General features: G+C 43.4%; 2 protein-coding genes across 6 annotated transcripts in view; both read left to right on the top strand.

The window, feature by feature from the left end:
* Positions 1-14,001, top strand: part of lamb2l (laminin, beta 2-like) — a 61,149-nt gene extending 47,148 nt beyond the window's left edge. For all 4 annotated transcript variants that reach the window (XM_040153051.1, XM_040153052.1, XM_040153050.1 and 1 more), the window contains 15 exons: positions 1,506-1,737; positions 1,858-2,021; positions 2,246-2,470; positions 2,840-3,054; positions 3,207-3,303; positions 4,208-4,580; positions 4,684-4,868; positions 5,062-5,309; positions 6,818-7,033; positions 7,150-7,294; positions 7,474-7,681; positions 10,148-10,289; positions 10,532-10,708; positions 10,858-11,023; positions 13,258-14,001. In XM_040153051.1, the coding sequence (XP_040008985.1) occupies positions 1,506-1,737; positions 1,858-2,021; positions 2,246-2,470; positions 2,840-3,054; positions 3,207-3,303; positions 4,208-4,580; positions 4,684-4,868; positions 5,062-5,309; positions 6,818-7,033; positions 7,150-7,294; positions 7,474-7,681; positions 10,148-10,289; positions 10,532-10,708; positions 10,858-11,023; positions 13,258-13,394 (2,930 nt within the window). In that variant the 3' untranslated portion in view covers positions 13,395-14,001. The remainder of the gene's footprint in view (positions 1-1,505; positions 1,738-1,857; positions 2,022-2,245; positions 2,471-2,839; positions 3,055-3,206; positions 3,304-4,207; positions 4,581-4,683; positions 4,869-5,061; positions 5,310-6,817; positions 7,034-7,149; positions 7,295-7,473; positions 7,682-10,147; positions 10,290-10,531; positions 10,709-10,857; positions 11,024-13,257) is intronic.
* Positions 14,002-16,542: 2,541 nt separating this feature from the next.
* The window catches only part of lamb2 (laminin, beta 2 (laminin S)), a 56,597-nt gene continuing 54,378 nt past the window's right edge, over positions 16,543-18,761 (top strand). For both annotated transcript variants that reach the window (XM_040152544.1, XM_040152545.1), the window contains exons 1-2: positions 16,543-16,723; positions 17,189-17,257. In XM_040152544.1, coding sequence (XP_040008478.1) covers positions 17,227-17,257 — 31 coding nt within the window. In that variant the 5' untranslated portion in view covers positions 16,543-16,723; positions 17,189-17,226. The remainder of the gene's footprint in view (positions 16,724-17,188; positions 17,258-18,761) is intronic.

The following is an 18,761-nucleotide window of genomic DNA, read 5'->3' on the forward strand; positions in this document are numbered from 1 at the left end:
TACGTATTTAAAGATGTAAATAGAGGAAAATATATTTGTTGGAATAAAGGAAGTGGTTGGTGGTTTGCCTGGACATCCTCACAACTAAAAATCCTTCTTTACCTTCCTCCGTGATCATGATTAATTATATGCAAGTTGTGCAGAGATGTATAAAAATCTGTAATATAAGTGTAAAAAAAAAAAAAGATTTATAATGCAGTTCCAGAGCCAAACTAAATCTAAAAGAAAATTTTATGTTAGAAACCATCACTGTTGTGTCAAAAAACACTTAAAAAAATCTTTAAACTGGGTTCCCCCTGAATTTAATTAGGTTAATTACGTGACTCTGAGTAGTCTTGTAGTCTTAGGAAGTGTAAGTGCACGCAACATTTGATCGTGCTGTCCCAAAACATAGCTTAAAGCATCAATTAAATCTGACAATCAAGCACTCAAACCGAATAGACCACTACAGTGCAAGCCTTCTGCACTGAGCAGATGAACATGTGTCTGCTGTGCTGCACAAAGGAATACCAAAAAATGACACCTGACTTCAATACACTTGTCCAAGCTTGTATCCTGTGAAAACCTACAGATGTAATTTGTGCTTCCCCATTAACTAGGCTATTTCTTTGGTTTTTGTGTTTGTTTAGAGAATGAATTTTCATTAGTTAGTACGTTACTGTAAGTTGGTAAAACAGGTTTATTTAAAATGAACCCCAATGACATAAGGTGCCTCTCACACATTCTTATTCTGCAATAAAATGTTTTATGTAGAACCTAATGTATTCTGTGGCAGAGCACACAAGTAATACAATATCCGCATGTTCTCTGACCCTGATACTTTGGCAAATGTCTAATGGTCCTCTGTAAAAAAAAAACAAAAAAAAAAACTTCTCTTGCCTTTTTAAATCAATATCTTGTGTTAAATTAATATCTTAAAAGAAAAGTCCAATTGCCCCATATAATTTCAGGGAAGAGGAGCTAATCGGTTTGGCATACAATAAAAATGGCTTTCAACATTACAGCACATTAATCGCATGTTTTTTGCGTTAAGCACTGACTTTAATTGTAAAGTGGAAGTATTTGCTTCAAGTGGAAAAAACACACTACCATATAGTTGTTTGTGCTAATATGTCTTTCATGTGGAAAAAACCTTGAACACATGACCCTTCTCCAAGCAAAAAAGAATCAATTAAATAATTACCTCCACCAAGGAGCTTTCATATTTTCACCCATGTCTGTTTGTTGGTTTGTTTGTTTTTCAGCAGGATTACACAAAAAGTACTGAACCAATTTGCACCGAACTTGGTGGAGGGATGGGGCATGGGCCAGGGAAGAACCTATTAAATTTTGGTGCAGATCTGGTTAAAGGGGCGGATCCAGGACTTTTTTATCACTTTCTTTAACATTGGGAGATAGGGCATTTTTCACCTTGGCAGAGGTGTGCACTCTACTGAGTGCCCGTCTAGTTCAGTATATTTTCTGGGAAACAGTGAATAACCCTTTATATACCTCCTCCTGTTCAGCCTGCGACTGCCACTCCGAGGGTTCGTTGAGCCACCAGTGTGACCCAGTTACAGGCCAGTGCCAGTGCAGGCAGGGAGCCACTGGACGTAGGTGCTCAGACTGCCAACCAGGCCAGTGGGGCTTCCCCAGCTGCAGCCCCTGTCAGTGTAACAGCCATGCAGATATCTGTGACCCCCGCACTGGGGAGTGTAGAGACTGCAGGGACTACACAGCAGGACACTTCTGTGAACGGTAAGGATACTACCATATTGGTAAGGATATGGTGAGGCTATAATACTTATTGTCAAATTTTACTCAGTTCCTTTGTCCCTGGTGCCAGACTGATGGTAAATTTCTCCCTCGCTGTCCTAGTTGTGTGGATGGGTTCTTTGGAAACCCGGTGCTTGGCTCTGGGGAGCACTGCCGGCCCTGCCCCTGCCCTGGTAACCCTGGCTCAGATCACTTTAACGGACACTCTTGTCAAGCTGACCAGAGCTCTAACCAGATCATCTGTAATTGCAGACAAGGCTACACTGGTAAGCTATTACACTGCAGTTACAGTTCAATTTTTCTTATATTTGTTGATCACTTTTTACTCTTCTATAGGTCAGGTGTTTGTACTGACGTGTGTCATTAATAATGGATAGTTTATAAGATCGAAGAAAATGTGTCAGCAGTAAGGTATTCAATATCTAACACTCTACTAAAGTCTCCCATCAGTGAAAAGCAGTTTTAGCATATTCTCTGTTTTCTCTCCCAGGGCCCCGCTGTGACCAGTGCGCCCCTGGTTACTATGGAAACCCAGAGCAACCTGGTGGGCAGTGCCTACCGTGCGAGTGCAACGGCAACATCGACACCCAGGACCCTGAGTCCTGTAATCCCAGGACCGGCCAGTGCCTCAAGTGCCTATACCACACCGATGGCCCGTCCTGTGCCCACTGTCAACATGGTTACTTTGGCAATGCTTTGGGCCACGACTGCAGACGTGAGTGATGATGGCAGATATTAAAGTACTTCTAAAAAAAATGTAGTCAAATTCCATCATATTGCCCCCAGTATTGGGTTTCTTGTAATTTTCAATGGCGTTGGAGCTAAAGCTACTTCTGTTTTTAAATTCCTGATGAGCATCAACTGCATGCCTAAAATGTGAGCAGGTGATGTACCACCGACATTTTTCTCAGCTTAGTTTAAAGAGAAAAATAAGAAAAAATAACACAGTGTGTCTTCAGCAAAAAAAGTTTTTTTTTAAAAGCTTTTTTTTTGTCTGTATGTATACCAGTGGAACATATAGACAGAGTAGAAACTTAGTGTCTTCTCTCTGTCTGTTCATCTAATATATATGTTTTCTTGTCAGGTTGCACTTGTGTGGCTGCTGGCACCGTCCATTCTGCTTGCAGTGATGGACATTGTCACTGTGACCGGCAGACTGGAGCCTGCCCTTGCAGAGAGAACGTGGCTGGCCATAACTGTGACCAGTGTGCTCCTAACCACTGGAACTACGGCCAGGACCGAGGCTGTGAGCCCTGTCGCTGCGACCCACAACACGCCCTGGGAGCTCACTGCAACATGGTGAGGAAGTGTGAAAACCCATGAAGGCCTGAAAATAATTAATGCAAAAGTGAACTTGAACCTAAAGTTGAAGTTTGCATTGTTATTTATTATATATCATTATCTGTCAGTCTTTCAGTCTTTGTCAATCTGTCTCTCTCCGTCCTCTACAGTTTACAGGCCAGTGCCACTGTCGTCCAGGGTTTGGAGGTAAACAGTGCACTGAGTGTGAACAGCTCCACTGGGGAGACCCACGGGTGCAGTGTCAAGGTAACTCATCTTGTGACAAATACAATAGAATAGATAGCACTTGTGAAAAGGGTTGGGTATTATTTAAAATGTTATGTCATAGATCACATTTTAATGACATTAACAAGTGAGTTCTCTATTTAGAGAAGTAACAATGCAGTAACATTTAGCGAGGCTACAAAACAGTCCATCAGTGTGTCATGCCCGAAACGATACCAAAATCCATTCCTTTCATTTAAAAAAGATAAATTTGCTTCCTGCTGTGAACTGATCCAGTCTCGTTCACCTCACACAATCAATACAACATGACAGAACTCTGAGCAAGACTCAGAGACAGATTTACTAAGGCTTTTGTATATTTTGGTCAGGCCCCAAACACATGCGGTGTACTATATTTATCAAGCAGTTTGCCTGTCATTATAGTGAAGGCTTACATGGTGCAAGATCCATTTAAGGGAGGATTGTGCTGCAATTGTGCTCTACTTTCTGTGGATAAGACATTTGAAGTGTGAGGCAGAATTAGTGCCATCTCATTCTCCACCTGCTGCACTGAGCTTCTGGACCAACTGCTCTGACCATCACTCTGTCTCTTTACATTGGTGTTATTTTGTTCCTTTTTTGTGTTATTAAATCTCCTTATTATTTCCATGAAGTTCATTAAACTTATTTTGTATTAATTGTAAAATTAAACCTAAAGATTTTAATATTATCGTGTGCTATTTAAATAATGTTAATAAATCTGGCTCCCAATGTTGCATTTTGAGGCAGTAAAACTCTTTCTAACTGCTTCTGTAAGGCATGAGTAGATTCTTTCATGTTTCACCGGCAGACAACTATTTTTGTTTTGTCTCTCTGTCGTCCCCTCCTGTGTCCTCCCTCCTGTCTTTCCTCACTTCCCTTCCTCACTTCTTCCATCCGGTGACAGAGTGTAACTGTCACCGGCTGGGCTCAGAGATGGCCCAGTGTGACCGAACAACGGGGGCATGTGAGTGCCGGGAGGGAGCAGCAGGGAAGCAGTGCGATGAATGCGCTCGCGGCTTCACCGGCGTCTTCCCCAAATGTGTCCAGTGTCACCCGTGCTTCCAGCTTTGGGACGATGCGCTGTGCCAGATCAAAAGGGACCTGGAACACATCCAGTACACCGTGCAGAAAATCCTGGAGAGCGGGGTCACACCGGGAGTTGGGGACACACCCATCAAAGAGCTGGAGAAGAAGCTGAAGCAGGTGCAGGATCTCATCAGTGCGGAGGACAGAAACAGGATCCACCAGCTGATTGGACAGAGCATCGATGATCTCAGGTGAGGTTGGCACACTGTGTTTGGATGTTCAATGTGTATGTTTTTTTTACCTGACACCAACTAACTAGGTAATATATGAAATACCCTGCTCTATGTGTTCCAGGGCTGAGATAGCCCTGACTGACGGGCGCCTGATGGGCGTTACCCGAGAGCTAAATACAACAGCAGCAGAAGAAGGGGCACTGAGACACACACTGAATGATCTGGAGAGCAAATTGAGGGACATCAACACCACTATGGCTCACAAAAAACGCCTGTTGGATGCCCACCTCACCTCAGGATTTGCAGGTAGCACACTCAATCAAGTCAGTAAAGCTTACAAAAATACAATATAACCAACACAGTGTCAGCAGACCTTAAAATGTGTGATACAAAGTCTTATGGCAGTGAAGAAACACTAATATGAACACTAATATACCATGAATAATTTGGTATTATTCATAGCTGTCAAACACAAACACTGGTTCCTGTCTCCTCACAGATCAGTTTGAAAAAGTGAAGAAGTACCATCAGGAGTCAGTGGGGGCTGAGGAGAAATGCAACGCTTCAGTGGCCGGCCCTTTGAGTCCGGTGGAACAGTCCAAAAAAACCCGCGCTCTTACTAAAGACCTGCTGGATGCCAGTAAAGACAAGTTCTTCCGTGCTCTGGCTGCTCAGAACAAATCACTAAATGAGCTGCAGCAGAAGGCCCACGACCTGGATAAGAAGGTTCATCACCTCAGTCACAAGGTCGGCAGAACTGGAAGGTTCATTCATTTATTCATGTGATTGTCTGGCTAATTGTTTAAAGTATTCATCTAGTGTTTTATTGGCTGCATTTAGCATCTGTTCATGCAAATATTAATTCAATCTGGACCATGGAAAAACAAAATACAAATTTTTTTTCCATTTTTCTCTCAAAAAAAAAAAAATCTTTCTGTTGTTTTTTTTCGTACTGTGTTTCCCCAAGTAATAGTATCTCTAGCAATAGAAATGTTTCCTTAAGAAAAACCCATGTGATATCTTTGGATGTGTTTTTAAGAATGGTAGTTTGCAGTTATCCAGTAATGCACTACAATACGGATTTTCCCAATTTGTTGTGAATGCAGTGAATATAGGTTTATAACAAGACAACGCTCTTGTTTTTCCTAATAATTGTTAATTAATTTGACATGCTTGAGGCCTAAAATTACATCTAGTGGCCACAACTCATTAAAGCGGCTTCATTAGTAATTCATTAATTTAAGGTAAGGTGAGAGGGGTGTGTGACCAAGACTGAATTGAGTTTCCTATTTGTGACATAAAAAAGCAGCCCTCAATAACACACAGATCCACACGAGTGGACAGTCGGACATGAAAGGAAAGAGCTGAAATGTCACTTTGTCACACATAGGCTGCATACAATAAATAACATATCATAATAAATAATATATGAATAAATAACAATAATTACAACAAAGCTAATACTTCTTTGGTCTATCTGTTGCTGAATAAGTGTCATTACAATGCTTACCTCCTGGTAACTGGCAAGTCAGGATATTTCTGGTGAGTTTAGTAATGCCTACGTGTTCACAACATAGGTTAGAGGCTGTCTGTTATCACTGGTGAGCCCAACACCTATGTTAATATCTGTCAGTAGTAGTAGTACTTATTTGTTTTTGTCTTTTTGTCTCATTCATTACATTCCCCACTTCAAGATGACAAGGAACACTCATTGTCATTTTCCATTTTTGAAAAAAAGAATGAGTTAAATCTGGTTTTCCAATTCAAATTTAATAATTAAATAATGATAATAATAAAGAAACCATACGGTTTTTCTATGTATCACCTATTGTATAACCTATATGGTGTAATGTTTTAATATCATAAATAATACAGCGGTACTGTACTCCCTGGTTATGTGAAGCCCTTTAAACCTAATCTTGAGTGATTAAGTTTAACTTCATAGAACTATATATGAAACATTACTGTAATGGAAAAAGAAGAATATATAGTAGATATTCTTTTATCTTAATGTTTTATATATTCTAGCTTCATAACATGTAGGTTACTTTCAGTAGCTGACACAGATTCTTTGATATTGGCAGCTTGAGAAAGAATATCGACTAGAATGTTGTTTTTTGTCTTTGCAAACAATGTTTTTTCCACTTTGAGATGTTTGCACTACAAATTGTTTCTAGATGTACTTTTATTTATTTTCTTATTCCACTGACCCAGTCATTTCCATGTTAATGATAATGCATTGTTACTCCCTTCAGGTATGCGGTGGCAATAGCAATGCCAGTGTAAATGGCAGTTGCCCAGGCAGCCAATGTGGTGGTGCCGGTTGCCGCGATGATCAGGGTAATCGTGTGTGTGGTGGAGAAGGATGCAACGGGACAGTGAGCACTTCTATAGCAGCACTGAATCATGCCAAGAATGTCACAGATAGTCTGAACGCTGCCAATGAGGAGCTGCAGGACGTCGTAAAAAAGGTGCTGAAAATGGTCAAACACACTATATTTTCCCCGAATATAGATCCACCATGACTGGAGACTATAAAATATAACGTTTCTCCGTTGACATGACACAATTGTTTTCCTGTATCCAGCTCCAGGATATAGCCTCAATGACACAGGATGTGAAGAACAAGGCGATGAACACGCTGGAGAAAGCCCAGAAGAAGAAGGAGCACTTTGAAAACAACAACAAGAAGCTCAAAGATTTCATCAAGAAGATCAAAGACTTTCTCATTGGTATGTTGATGATATTTTAACTGGTAATCTCTGCCCTTAATGAAGTGAACTCCTGAATTCTAAAAGTTCAATCATAATTCAGCTAAATTGAGTTCATTTGGAGTAGGAGAAAGTATGTTCTGGTGTTTAATTTTTCTGTGTTTTGCATTTGTTGTCTCTACTTCCTCTGTGCTGTCCAGAGGAGGGAGCAGATCCAGAGAGCATAGAGAAGGTGGCTCTGCAGGTCTTGTCGATTACGCTGCCGGTCAACAGGACCACTCTGGACAAAATGATCATGCAGATAAAGGCCAGCCTGTCCAACCTCACCAATATTGCGGGAATCGTCAACCAAACCTCACAGCACATCAGCAAAGCAAAGGAGCTGCTTGACGAAGCTAAAGACGCCAAGTAAGTAATGCTACTATTTCTCTAAATAAAGACCACATTTACCATAAAACAAAGTCTGAATGTCACATTTTTCTCCACCTTTCAGCACCGACATTGGTCCATAAACGTTACACAAAAGAAACAATTTGCACGGCTGTAGTCGGTGGATGCATACACAGACCTCACCAAAAATCACCTTTCATGGATGTCCAGTTTAGTCTCTTTCCCTTGCTCTACAACTTTTTCTACTACAGATTGAAAGGTCCCTTTCAAATGCAATAAAGATAGACTGCTATCTCAGCCTATCCAATATGTTTCCATAACAAGACCTGTTACATGATAGAGATAAGGGTTCTAAGGGTTCAATTGCTTAAACAAAAATCTACTATACTATTTACTACAGAAATATCATTAACATAGCAACATTGCCACAGACTGCCTCCTGACTTGGTGTTCATACCTCTACTCTATGTTGTTCATATTACTGAATGTAGTCCAGGATCTTTGATAAATGCCAGTACTGATGCTCTGCTTCATGCCCACAACTGTTTGTAAGAAAGATTCTGTCCTTTGAGTTTATTTAATACATTTTGCCGTCACACAGCAGAAGGAACCATATGTATGCATCTCCAAACTGAGAGAGGTGCGATGTGCATTTATGCACATGGCACAGCAGCAGTCACTTCATAAATTAATTAAATAATTCCACATGGTGGCAGGATTGGTCAGTAATCGACTTTCAGTGCTTTTCTACTGGTAAGACTGGTTAGCTTTTACAGACAGGTTCCAACATCCTCAGGCTGAGTACTGAGCTCCACCAGAGCTGTCAAGACCTTTTTATTTTAAGTAAAAGTTCAAACTCTGTTTCCTCAGTCAACTTCATTATCACAGAGAGTTTTCAGTTTTTCTGTTTATATGCAATGTCTTGATAATTGCAGTAGTGGAATTATTGCACGCATGGCATTAATCCCTATACTGAACGCTAACTCTCTTATCAGTAGAGTAAATAACAAAATAGGGCTACTGATGTGTTATTCTGGTTTTGGGACTACAAAATGCTTCATGAAGGCAGGCCGGCGTGGGTTGTCTGTAGTCTGCTCATGTCATGGACCCTCAATCACATTTTCCTGAGCACACAGCTCCTGCACAGCACTCTTTTTTTATCTTAAACAAAAGGAAACATGTCTCCTACACCTTTAAAACAACATACTCATAGTTGCTCATTTTAAGGTGGCTATTTTTTTCAGTAAATCCTGTATATTGCTGTGTTCAGTATGTGAGAGTAAGGAACCCACAGAGAATTACCCCCAGACTCTGACATTTCCCTCAGCTCTACAGACTGTTTTAGCACCTCATTGTTTTGGTTTTATGTCCCACAACTTTACTGCTTTGTTTCACTCTCACTGCTCTCATCTGTTTCATTTCCCAGTTACATTTTCAGATGTTTTTTCCAGGCATGGCAGCCAACTGCAAGAAAGTTCTCAAAAACCACTGTACGCTATCTTCCCAGCATACAGCAGACAGCCAGACTTAGTGACTAGCTGGTGAACCAAAACGCAATTAAAAGGAGAGAGAATACTGTAATATATTAGTCTGCTTGATGCGTAGATCAGTTTAAAGTGTTTGTAGGGGTTTGACATTCTGGGAAACACGCCTATTTGCTTTTTGGCAGAGAATTAGGTGAAAGGATTGATACCACTCTGATATTTGTCTGTTTTACAAGGCTTTAGGGGCCGGACTATTTCTTGGCCAGGCACAGTACCTTCCTGGGCAGCAGCTCCACTGGCAACAACTGCTCAGAGCTAACCGGCTGCTGACAGCAGTGTCATACTTAACAGACTGATATGGTAGTGCTACAATCTTCTCATCTAATTCTCTGCCAAAAAGTGAAAAAGCATATTTCCCAAAGGGTGATGATATGTCAGTGGGATTAAAGCTTGTTTCCACTGCCCCCAAATGGCCAAAATCAGTCAATGAAGGTTTAATATAGTTTAAATTTTTGTAAGTAATTTCTAACACCACTATAATACTTTAAAACATCCCTACATTAACTCATGCTATTTCCCTCTGACTCAGTATTGTATTTAAGGATTGCAGGGATTGTTTGATCAGTATACTAATGAATCCTCCAGATGTTTATTGCAGTTGATTTAATCAAACACTCAGTGTCTCCAAATAAATGCAGAGTTGGTGCCTGTTAGCTGTCAAAGGAGGTGTTTGTCAAACTTGGAACACTGTCACCAGAATATCCTTAACACACAGCAGGATTGCAGTACCACCTTGTTCTGTTTCTTTAGATTTGAATTTTGGAGTTTGTTGGTACTTTAACTTTACTTGTTTTGTCTCCGTAATTTTAAAGTGGCAGTGGCTTTGTGCTAGTGATACAATGCTGGGGTACTTAATTTACTACACCGATTACAACACATACTCATTACGCAAGAATGCAGCAAAACTATTTGTCTAATTTCTGGTGGTGGCATTGTGCAGGAGGCGAGCAGAGGGAGTGAAGGATAAAGCCAGTAATACCAAGCAGGTGTTGGACATGTCTGAGAAGGCCATAGAGAAAGCCAGAACAGCCCTGAAGGAGGCCCACAATAACCTGAACAGCACGAGGAATGCTACTGCTGAGGTACAGCATGTCTGAAAATTGACTGTGTTTGTGCGTGTTAACTTGTTAGCTGCAGTGTGTGAAAGTGCAGGTTTGACTGCACTACTTCCATTGTTGAGTGACAGGCAAGTGGACCACCAGCCTGTAGAGTTCTTTATTTTATGTGCTGTTTTTTTTATTTTCAACAGAGAATACTATATTCTCCCAAATCTCTCCCTTTGGCCCCTTCATTTTTAAATGTTTTACGTGTCATTTCCTCCTAGCTTGAGGAGAGGTTGAGGCAGTTGGAGGATAAGCAGATGGATGTCATGATGCGTTTAAACAATCTCTCCATCGGGGTGGAAGCTCTGAGGAACAAGACGGAGCAGAACAGACAGATGGCAAAGGACGCCAAAGCACTGGCTAACAACGCAACTCACCTAGCATCCTCACTGGAGCAGGTATGTGAGTGGGTGCCGAGCCGTGTTTGTGCTTTTGTTTTGGTCCCAAAATGTATTGAAGGAAACAAACATTGTGGACTGTACCGGGATTTTTTTTTTTACAGTAAATAAAGTGAAATCATAACCAACAATAATGTGTTGTCTCCTAGAGCCTTAACAACACAGAGAAACGCTACCGTGAGCTGCAGACGAAGGTGGACTCTCTTGGTGAGGAGTCTGGAGGTCTGAACAGCATCAACCAGAGGGCAATGGATATCAAGAAGGAGGCAGACGACCTCTTAAATAAAGCCACGAATGGGATAAAACAACTCGAGAGTGAGTACACCAAGCTGCTCTCAGTGTTAAAAATATTTTCATCAGGTGGACTACGGTACAGTACACTTTGGCCATTCTGCACATTTTTGCATGATTTGCCTGTGAGGCAATCGCTTGCATATAAGATAGTGTAATGACACAGTTACTACTCTTTTGTTACCTCCGTTAGGCTAAGTGGCAGGCTTCCAGACTTGAATGTGAGGGAGAGTTGAAAGGGATGTGTGGACGGAGAGACGTGAGGCAGAGATACTGAATGAGGTCAAATCTAACACGCAGACGAAGATGAAGTTAAAATTAGAGTCTACATCCTCCTTACAGATTTCTTTTTACTATCAGATTAAAGAGAGAAAACACCAGTTTGTATGTGTGACCTTAACTTGCTGCTGTGTTCATTAAGACAATTCAAACCGTCCACATGTAGCTGTGTCATCCGTCCTTGATCAACACATGACCACACTAAGGTTTATTTTTTACGAAGAGCAACCACCATCTTTGTAGTATCACCCATATTTAACTCCAGGTAATTTCTTATTTTGATCCGATAATAACTCACATTATCATCAACAAGATGTCCTACAGATTTGCTGTAACTTCGTAATAGCTGTCATGGTGAAGAGGATAATCTGCAGTGGCAAGAGTGTTCATCAGGAAGAATCAGTGTTTGGCATAAAGGAGGAAGAAGTATTTTGTAATTGATTTCAGATGATTTTTAAAAGACTTTCAAGAAGACTAGAGACAGACTATGGGGGCTGATACTCACCTTCGTGCAGTATCAGCAACTGTATCTGCTGGCTGCTGCTTATGTTGTGCCACTGCAATTTGTTTCCTCAGACCGCTGTGAAGGTTACTTATGTTCTGAAAAAACCAAACATGATAATACGACCCACACAGGATAATTGGTAACCGGAATATGGATCCTATTTTAAGTGCACAGGTGTGCCCTCCAGTCATGTAGTAGTCAATGAGTCAGCAGGCTTAACAGAAGAAAACCTGTAACGATAAAAAATGGTTGAAGCCCTGAAACGGAAGTAAAGTCATAAATGCCCTGAGGCAGGCAAATCCAGACTTTTTCATTCAAGTGATGGGCTATAAATGTAACAAAAGCCGTCAGCTTCTGTTAAAATGTGACAGCGAGCAGCAGTGAACGATGCAAGCAAGCGGTCAATTTATGTCTACTTCATTTATTATTTGCACTGCAAATTTAACGGGTCATTAAAACATGGTCCAGACGTCCGTTAGGAAAGGTCGGATACTCATCATTCCTGCAGCTCACTACGGAAATGACGGAGAGTGTTTAATGTAGAAGCAAAGATAATGCTGTACAGATGACCAGAGCCTGGGTATTGTCAGAACCATACAGGGATTAATAACCAGGTTATGCCTCCTACCATACCCTGAACATATCCAGACATTACAGAGACTACAGTGTGGAGGTAAATATACTTATTGAGAGACGATATTGACAACGTGACATAGAAGTTGAGAGATGTTGAATAAAGTTTCATTTAAAATAATAAAGTATCATAAAAGTATTGTGATTGTCATAAAATATTCCGATAAAAAAATCAGTCCCCTCAGTGGATGGTTCGCCCAGGGCACAAACAGGGTCTCTGCCGGGTCGCTTCCTGTAGCTTACAGTAAATGCCAAATAACAATACTACATTGTTCTATGTCAGCTATATCTGTTATATCTGGACAAACCTATCGGAAGTGTTTTGTGATGTTGCTAGTAGGTTAAAAAACGATTTTATTACATTTTACTCTTAATTCAAACATCAGAAAATGAACTCTGATTCAATACCGTTTTTAGCACCACTAGCACATTGTGATCATTATATCAGACGAGGGGCAAGATTTCCTTCAGCAGGGTTTTGTCTGAGACTGTTTCGGGTCACGTTATATTGTTGATATAGGAAACCGGGAACAATGTCAGACACCACCCTGATGAAGGCGAGCTACCCCAAAGTGATTAGTGAATAAATCATGGTGTACTGGAAAAGAGGTGTGCAGAGTTGTGTTTTAATTTTGATGGACTTGTGGTGAGGCTCACTCTGGTCTGCACTTCGCAGTGTGTGAGTTCTTAGGTAGACATCGTGTCATACTAACATCTGTAATACTGTCTTGGTACCTTATGATTCCTGTGGATAAATCCCTTAACCTCTAAGGTCTTCAGCTGTAGATTTCCCTCCTGGTGTTGCCCATTTTGAGCTCTGTCTCACTCTCTCTGGTTGCAGAACTGGAGAAAAAGTTCAAGAGTAATGAGCGGCGGATGCAGAGGCAGCGCATGGAGCTGGACGCGCTCAAGGAAAATGCTACTGTGGTGCGGGACGAGATCCGGGAGCAAGTGCAGAAGTACAGTAACTGTGTGTGAGGATGTTGCAGTTCCCCGTTTACCGTTTGCTGCTGTAGTCCGGAGCAGAGTATGACTGGTGCTGTGCGTGGGACAGAAAACTACATCACCCATGAAAATAAAATGCTGCTCTGGTACCTCCATTTTTTCACTGGTATTTCTATCTTTACACATTACCTGTCAAGTGTTATATCACAGAAACGCCTTCATCTGTCAATGTACTGTACCACTTTCTGACTCTTTGATATCAATGCTACCCTGTGTGGAGTTTATGTCTTTAAACTATTGCAATTGGATGAGGGGAGAGTATTTGTTTAATTGTAAAGGCCATGGTTTCATGAATAATAAACAGAAGAAATATATCAGATTATGTTATCAGAAAGTTACTGTTTTGACCAAAAGTGCTTTTAAGATTTTGTGTGTTTTTGCTGCAATTTGACCACATAAGTATGGTATTTACAAAAGGACATACCTATTAAGAAATACATGGAAAAGATTGATTTTTGAAATTAAATTTTGTGTTTATTTTTATTACAAAAGAAACTCGTGATTAAATACATTTAAATTCATACACAAGTATTCTTATAAGCAAAATGAATTCTGAGGTGTGATGATGGAGACAAATAAATTCGATACAATTTATGTAAATTCATGACGTTACGTGTCCTGTTTGTGTGATAATGTGTGCGCAGTATTTACAGAACCAAGGTTTGGATGGCATATTGAACACGTCTGCTGCAGTCGATATTTCAGTGCCGTCGTTTCAGCTCATTGTCACCAGGGGCCGCCTTACGCATGGCAAAGGCAGCATGTTCCATCTTTGCTCAGCCTCTCATCTCTCTGCCTCTGTTCCGGCTCATGGAGGGAGACTCCCTCGTGTCAGCTACTCACGGGGGACGTTCTGACATGCACTGGCAGGGAAAAGCACGTGTGTCATTCGTAATGATAATGGTAACTGCTCTCCATGTGGTTGAGCCAGTTCCAGGGCCCTGGTGTTGCTGATGCTGACTCACTAAAACAGCCCGCTGGGACATTTAGTAGAAAAGAGCCGTTGTTAATGTTATTAGTTACCAAGTGTGTCTGTCTGTAACAAGCCCACACAGGTGTGGAAAAGCTCTAAAATCCCACTCACATCAAAGTTAGCAACCAGCCAGTGAACGCAGCGAGTTTAGCAATTATTACCTGTATGAGGTTGGAATGTCAGGGTTGTGTTTGCGGCATGTTTCCGCAGCCCCCAAGGGTGCAGCAGTGTTATAGTACTAGTACCACAATGTAAAGATCCATTACAAGTTAAACAGTAAAAGTCCTGAATTCCGAATCTTACTAAGTTCTTATCAGCCAAATGTACTTTAAGTTGCATCATTTCAAATTTCATACTGATGTATCAATAAACCAGCCACCGTTGTGGCTGCTCCAGATAGAGCTCATTTAAACCTCTTCATATAGTTGGGGAGTTTCTGAGGGGGCGTGAGCTGGTGAACAGGGGAGGAGGACAAAGGCCAAAAGTTCGGAAGGCTGGGAAGTGTCGTTGGTGGCTCAAGTAGTTACCTCAACAAAACCCACCTGAGGAGTTTAGGAGGGAAATCACCCTTCGGTGGAACCGCCAACAGCTCGCAGACATCTGAAATGTGACCAGGGGGCCCAAAGTGGACGCTGCTCTTTTGTAAGGGGTCACGAGTCAAAAAGGTCTGCAAGCACCAGTTTCGTCTTAAACAGAGCATCATATTTTATAGACTTATCATGGCTTTTTGTGTTCAATCCTAATCTGGAAAGTAGCTGTCGTTGTCAAATAAATGTAGTGAAGGAACAGTACAATACTGGCCTCTAAATGTAGAGGAGTCAAAGTAAACCTAGTAAGCAGATAAAAATAGAAACGACCTGCTTCCATGTTTATCATTCTGTGCAGGTTGGTGACCTCCCATTTCTCCTCCACACCTTAACCTGAGCAGAGATCTCATCAGATCTAACATCTGCGGAGGGGGGGGGGTCCTTCCTTACATGTTGACCCTGACCTCTGTTCAGTCTCCTGGTGCTGGTCCGTGTCTACTTCTGCTCGTTGCCCCCCCTGTTCTCCAGGGGCTGTGCTGCTTCTCTCTAGGGTTCTGGCACCGGATCCTGGCCTCTAACAAAGAGAGGCTGTCCTCCAGCCGCACGGGGAATGCGTAGATGTGACGGAGACTCACCGCGGGCCTTGTCCTGGAGGACAGAGTCCAGCCCCGCAGTGAAGCTCGAGCACCTGAGCCAATCAGACGCTGCGTCAGGGAGTGGACAGAGAGTCTGCACCTGCACACGGGTCCAACTCCTGTGACGGAGGCACAGAGAAGATGGATTTACAGGATCAAACATAAGCCAGGTGATGCCCACCCCCCACCCCCACCGTACGACTCGTCCTGAACCGTCCCTACCACCTTCCGGACGGTGCTGATGTGTCGAGGCCGGGCGGGGGCCTTGCGCGCGGGCGCGGGCTGCTCTGGGTGCAATCAAAGGGAATCTAATCCATCCAGCAGGGAGCGCGCATTCCTGCTCCAGGTCAGACCTGCACAGTACCGCAGACCGGGGCTCGCCGGAAAACGCGCGCCGGGTTCGCGGAGGAAAAGGCCAAGGTGTCGGTGTTGAAGTCCCACAACGGAGCGCGAAACTTCGGACGAGGAAAATCACGGCCGACCAATCAGATGAGGCGGTTTTCGGTGTGCTGAAGCTGACGCTAGTCACGTGTGTGTCGGGGCTGCCCTGTCGGTGGGCTCTCAGGTGTCTCCCTGGACAAGACAGTGGCCTATGAGGCAAAGCCAGGTCCACGGTGCCAGGTTCGACGGATGCAAGCACGGAGACAGCCGTGGACCCTGACTCTGATCACTGAGGGCAGTGAGCTGGAAAACTGGAAAAAACCTGCTCCGCTAAACCCAGAAGGTTAAGTCCGGTCCGGTTCGACAGAGACTGTCTATTGTATTATCTCCTGTTGTTTTTATTGGACCCTATTGGTGGTTTTTATTAAACTTACTCATCTGGATAATGAAAACATTTTTGTATGAAAGAAAAAAAAAACGAGTATTGCATTTTTTGGGGGGCTGTTAAAGGGGCAGGCTGATATTCTTGCTGCCTCATCCGCCCACCCGGGGATTCGAACCGGCGGCCGTCTAGTCGGCAGGCCCTCCTCCCCGCCGCTCCGCTCCGCTCCGCTCCGGGAGTCCAGCTCGGGGTTTCCAGCGGAGGGCGCAGGAGCGGAGAACTCCTCGTCTCAGTAGCGCTGCTCGGCTCGGCTCCGCTCCAGTCCGGCAGCCCCGCGGCAAGTGGACCAGGAGCGAGACGGGTTCGTGCACAACACGGGAGCGGATATCTGAAACGGGACCGAAGTAAGTAAACTCTCTGCCGCACACAGCAACACACCGGACGGTTGGTAACGTTTTGCCAAGGACTGATGCTTTTTAGTGACTCGCTTTTGAGCAGCACGGGGGATCTCACCAGAACAGTCGCGGTGGTTTACATCGAGGAAACTGAATGTGAATTTGAAAAAAACCCAAACCAAACCAAACCAAAACCAGACAGGTAATTCTCTCAAGCACCCATGGGTGTCCCTGGCCCCTTCAATGGGGACCTCCAGTTTGAGGAACAGGAAAGGCAAAGTTCAGCCCGACTTTGCGCTCCTCTGCGTGGACCACAGCCCTGTGCTTTTCATCACTACTTCACTTTCATCAGTTTACAAGAACTAAACAAAAAATCACAGAGTGTCGTTGCTTCCTTGACTGCTCTGGAATATGTTGTGTAGGTCGACCCCCCGCTGTTGCACTGACTTCAACACACACTGTTTGATGCCGCAGGTTGCCCGCAGACCCGACGGCGGGACGTGCGCAGAGGGATGCGAGCCTCACTGGTAACGCTCGTCTGTGGTAAGTCGACTGTGCGCCGCGGGCTTTGAAGTCGGCCCCTGTTCTCTGCTCCATGACAAATCCCCAGAGGTCGGTCAGTGGACGCGTATGGAAGGACTGCAGGTCACTGGGCTTTTCTCTGATTAGTCTCCGGAACACAGCCTATGGGGCTTATACATTCGTGCGAAGTCTTGCTTTTCTTAAAATGCCTAAAAAGGGCCACTGGGGTGATCCCACATGGATCCACTGCAGACTTCTGCTCTGATTAATGATCTCAAGATCCCCACACTTGAACCCAGGGGATCCCGGCCAGGGAGAATGCTGTGAAAAGAGGTATTATCTCAGCCCACTGGCGGAAGTTCCACTTGTTTGGGAGATAAAGAGGCTTTTAACACAGGGAAGTGGGCTATTTTATCCTATAAGATTCAGCTGGGTAAAAGCAAAATCTATATCAGCTATATTGCTTTCCTTTACAAAATGCACTGTGTTTATTCCCATTTTACAGTCTCCTGCATTTAACTCATCCATAGTGAGGAAAAAGAAAACCTGAGCAAAACTTCAAGAGTCAAGGCCAAACGAAGAATGTAAAAAAGAAAAAGAGATGGATTCCCGTACACTCGGCTACTTTGTGTCTTTGTTGGTCACGGTCACTTCCACAGCAGACTGTCCCGTGACGTCTCTCTGTGAATACTCAGAACCTGCCCTCAGTTTAACGCAGTGCAGGAAAACAGGCGGCAGCTCAGGTAGAAGCAGTAGCCTGAAGGTGCGGGATGAGAGGCCGATGGGAGGGCCGGCCCCTGCATCTCCCTGCGCAGAGACGAGATAGCTGGCGTTTCTTTTTTAGGGCCCCTGGTGCCCTCCTGGTCTCTGGGGTCAGCCCTGTCTCTCCCTGTCTATCTGTCTCTCCCTCTCTCTCTCTCTCTGCGGGTGGCGTCTCTCTGTTTACGGCCCTCCTAAAACAGCCCAGCTGAATCCGCAAATAGAGACACCCACTCCATACCTACCTACAGCACTGCTCAAGGCCCCGCTGGCTGCGCGCGTGTGTCCAGTGCTGCATGTATATGGATGTATGTGTGTGTGTGTGTGTGTGTTGGTGAAAGAAAAAAATGAAATCTGGGAAATGTACAGATTTTAGAGCCAGAAAAAAAACAACCCTGACGAGTTCAGAAAGGGTTTTTCATCAGTATTACTGCCTGACACCGGTGCCACTCGTGGTGGAGGTGAACTCAGTGCCGTCAGTGAGCTAAAGGTTTATCTGAGAAATGGCCCCTCAATGAAAAGCATCCTGACACTTTGTTCCCTGGAGCTGGAAGACAATGGCTCTTTGCTCCAGTTAAAGTCTATTAGTGCCTGCTGTTACCACCCAGACTGTCCCCTCAGACTTTATCTCTGACCCCAACTGCAGCTCTTTGTGACGCCTGACAAAGCTGGGTGGTACTTTTCACGACACACAGCACCCTTGGCAGGTTTTCGTAACTTTTTCTTTTGTAGTTTTTTTTTTTTTTTACATTTTCAGCACTTTTTC

This window comes from Xiphias gladius, chromosome 18 (genome assembly GCF_016859285.1).
Source record: "Xiphias gladius isolate SHS-SW01 ecotype Sanya breed wild chromosome 18, ASM1685928v1, whole genome shotgun sequence".
NCBI classification, from domain to species: domain Eukaryota; kingdom Metazoa; phylum Chordata; class Actinopteri; order Istiophoriformes; family Xiphiidae; genus Xiphias; species Xiphias gladius.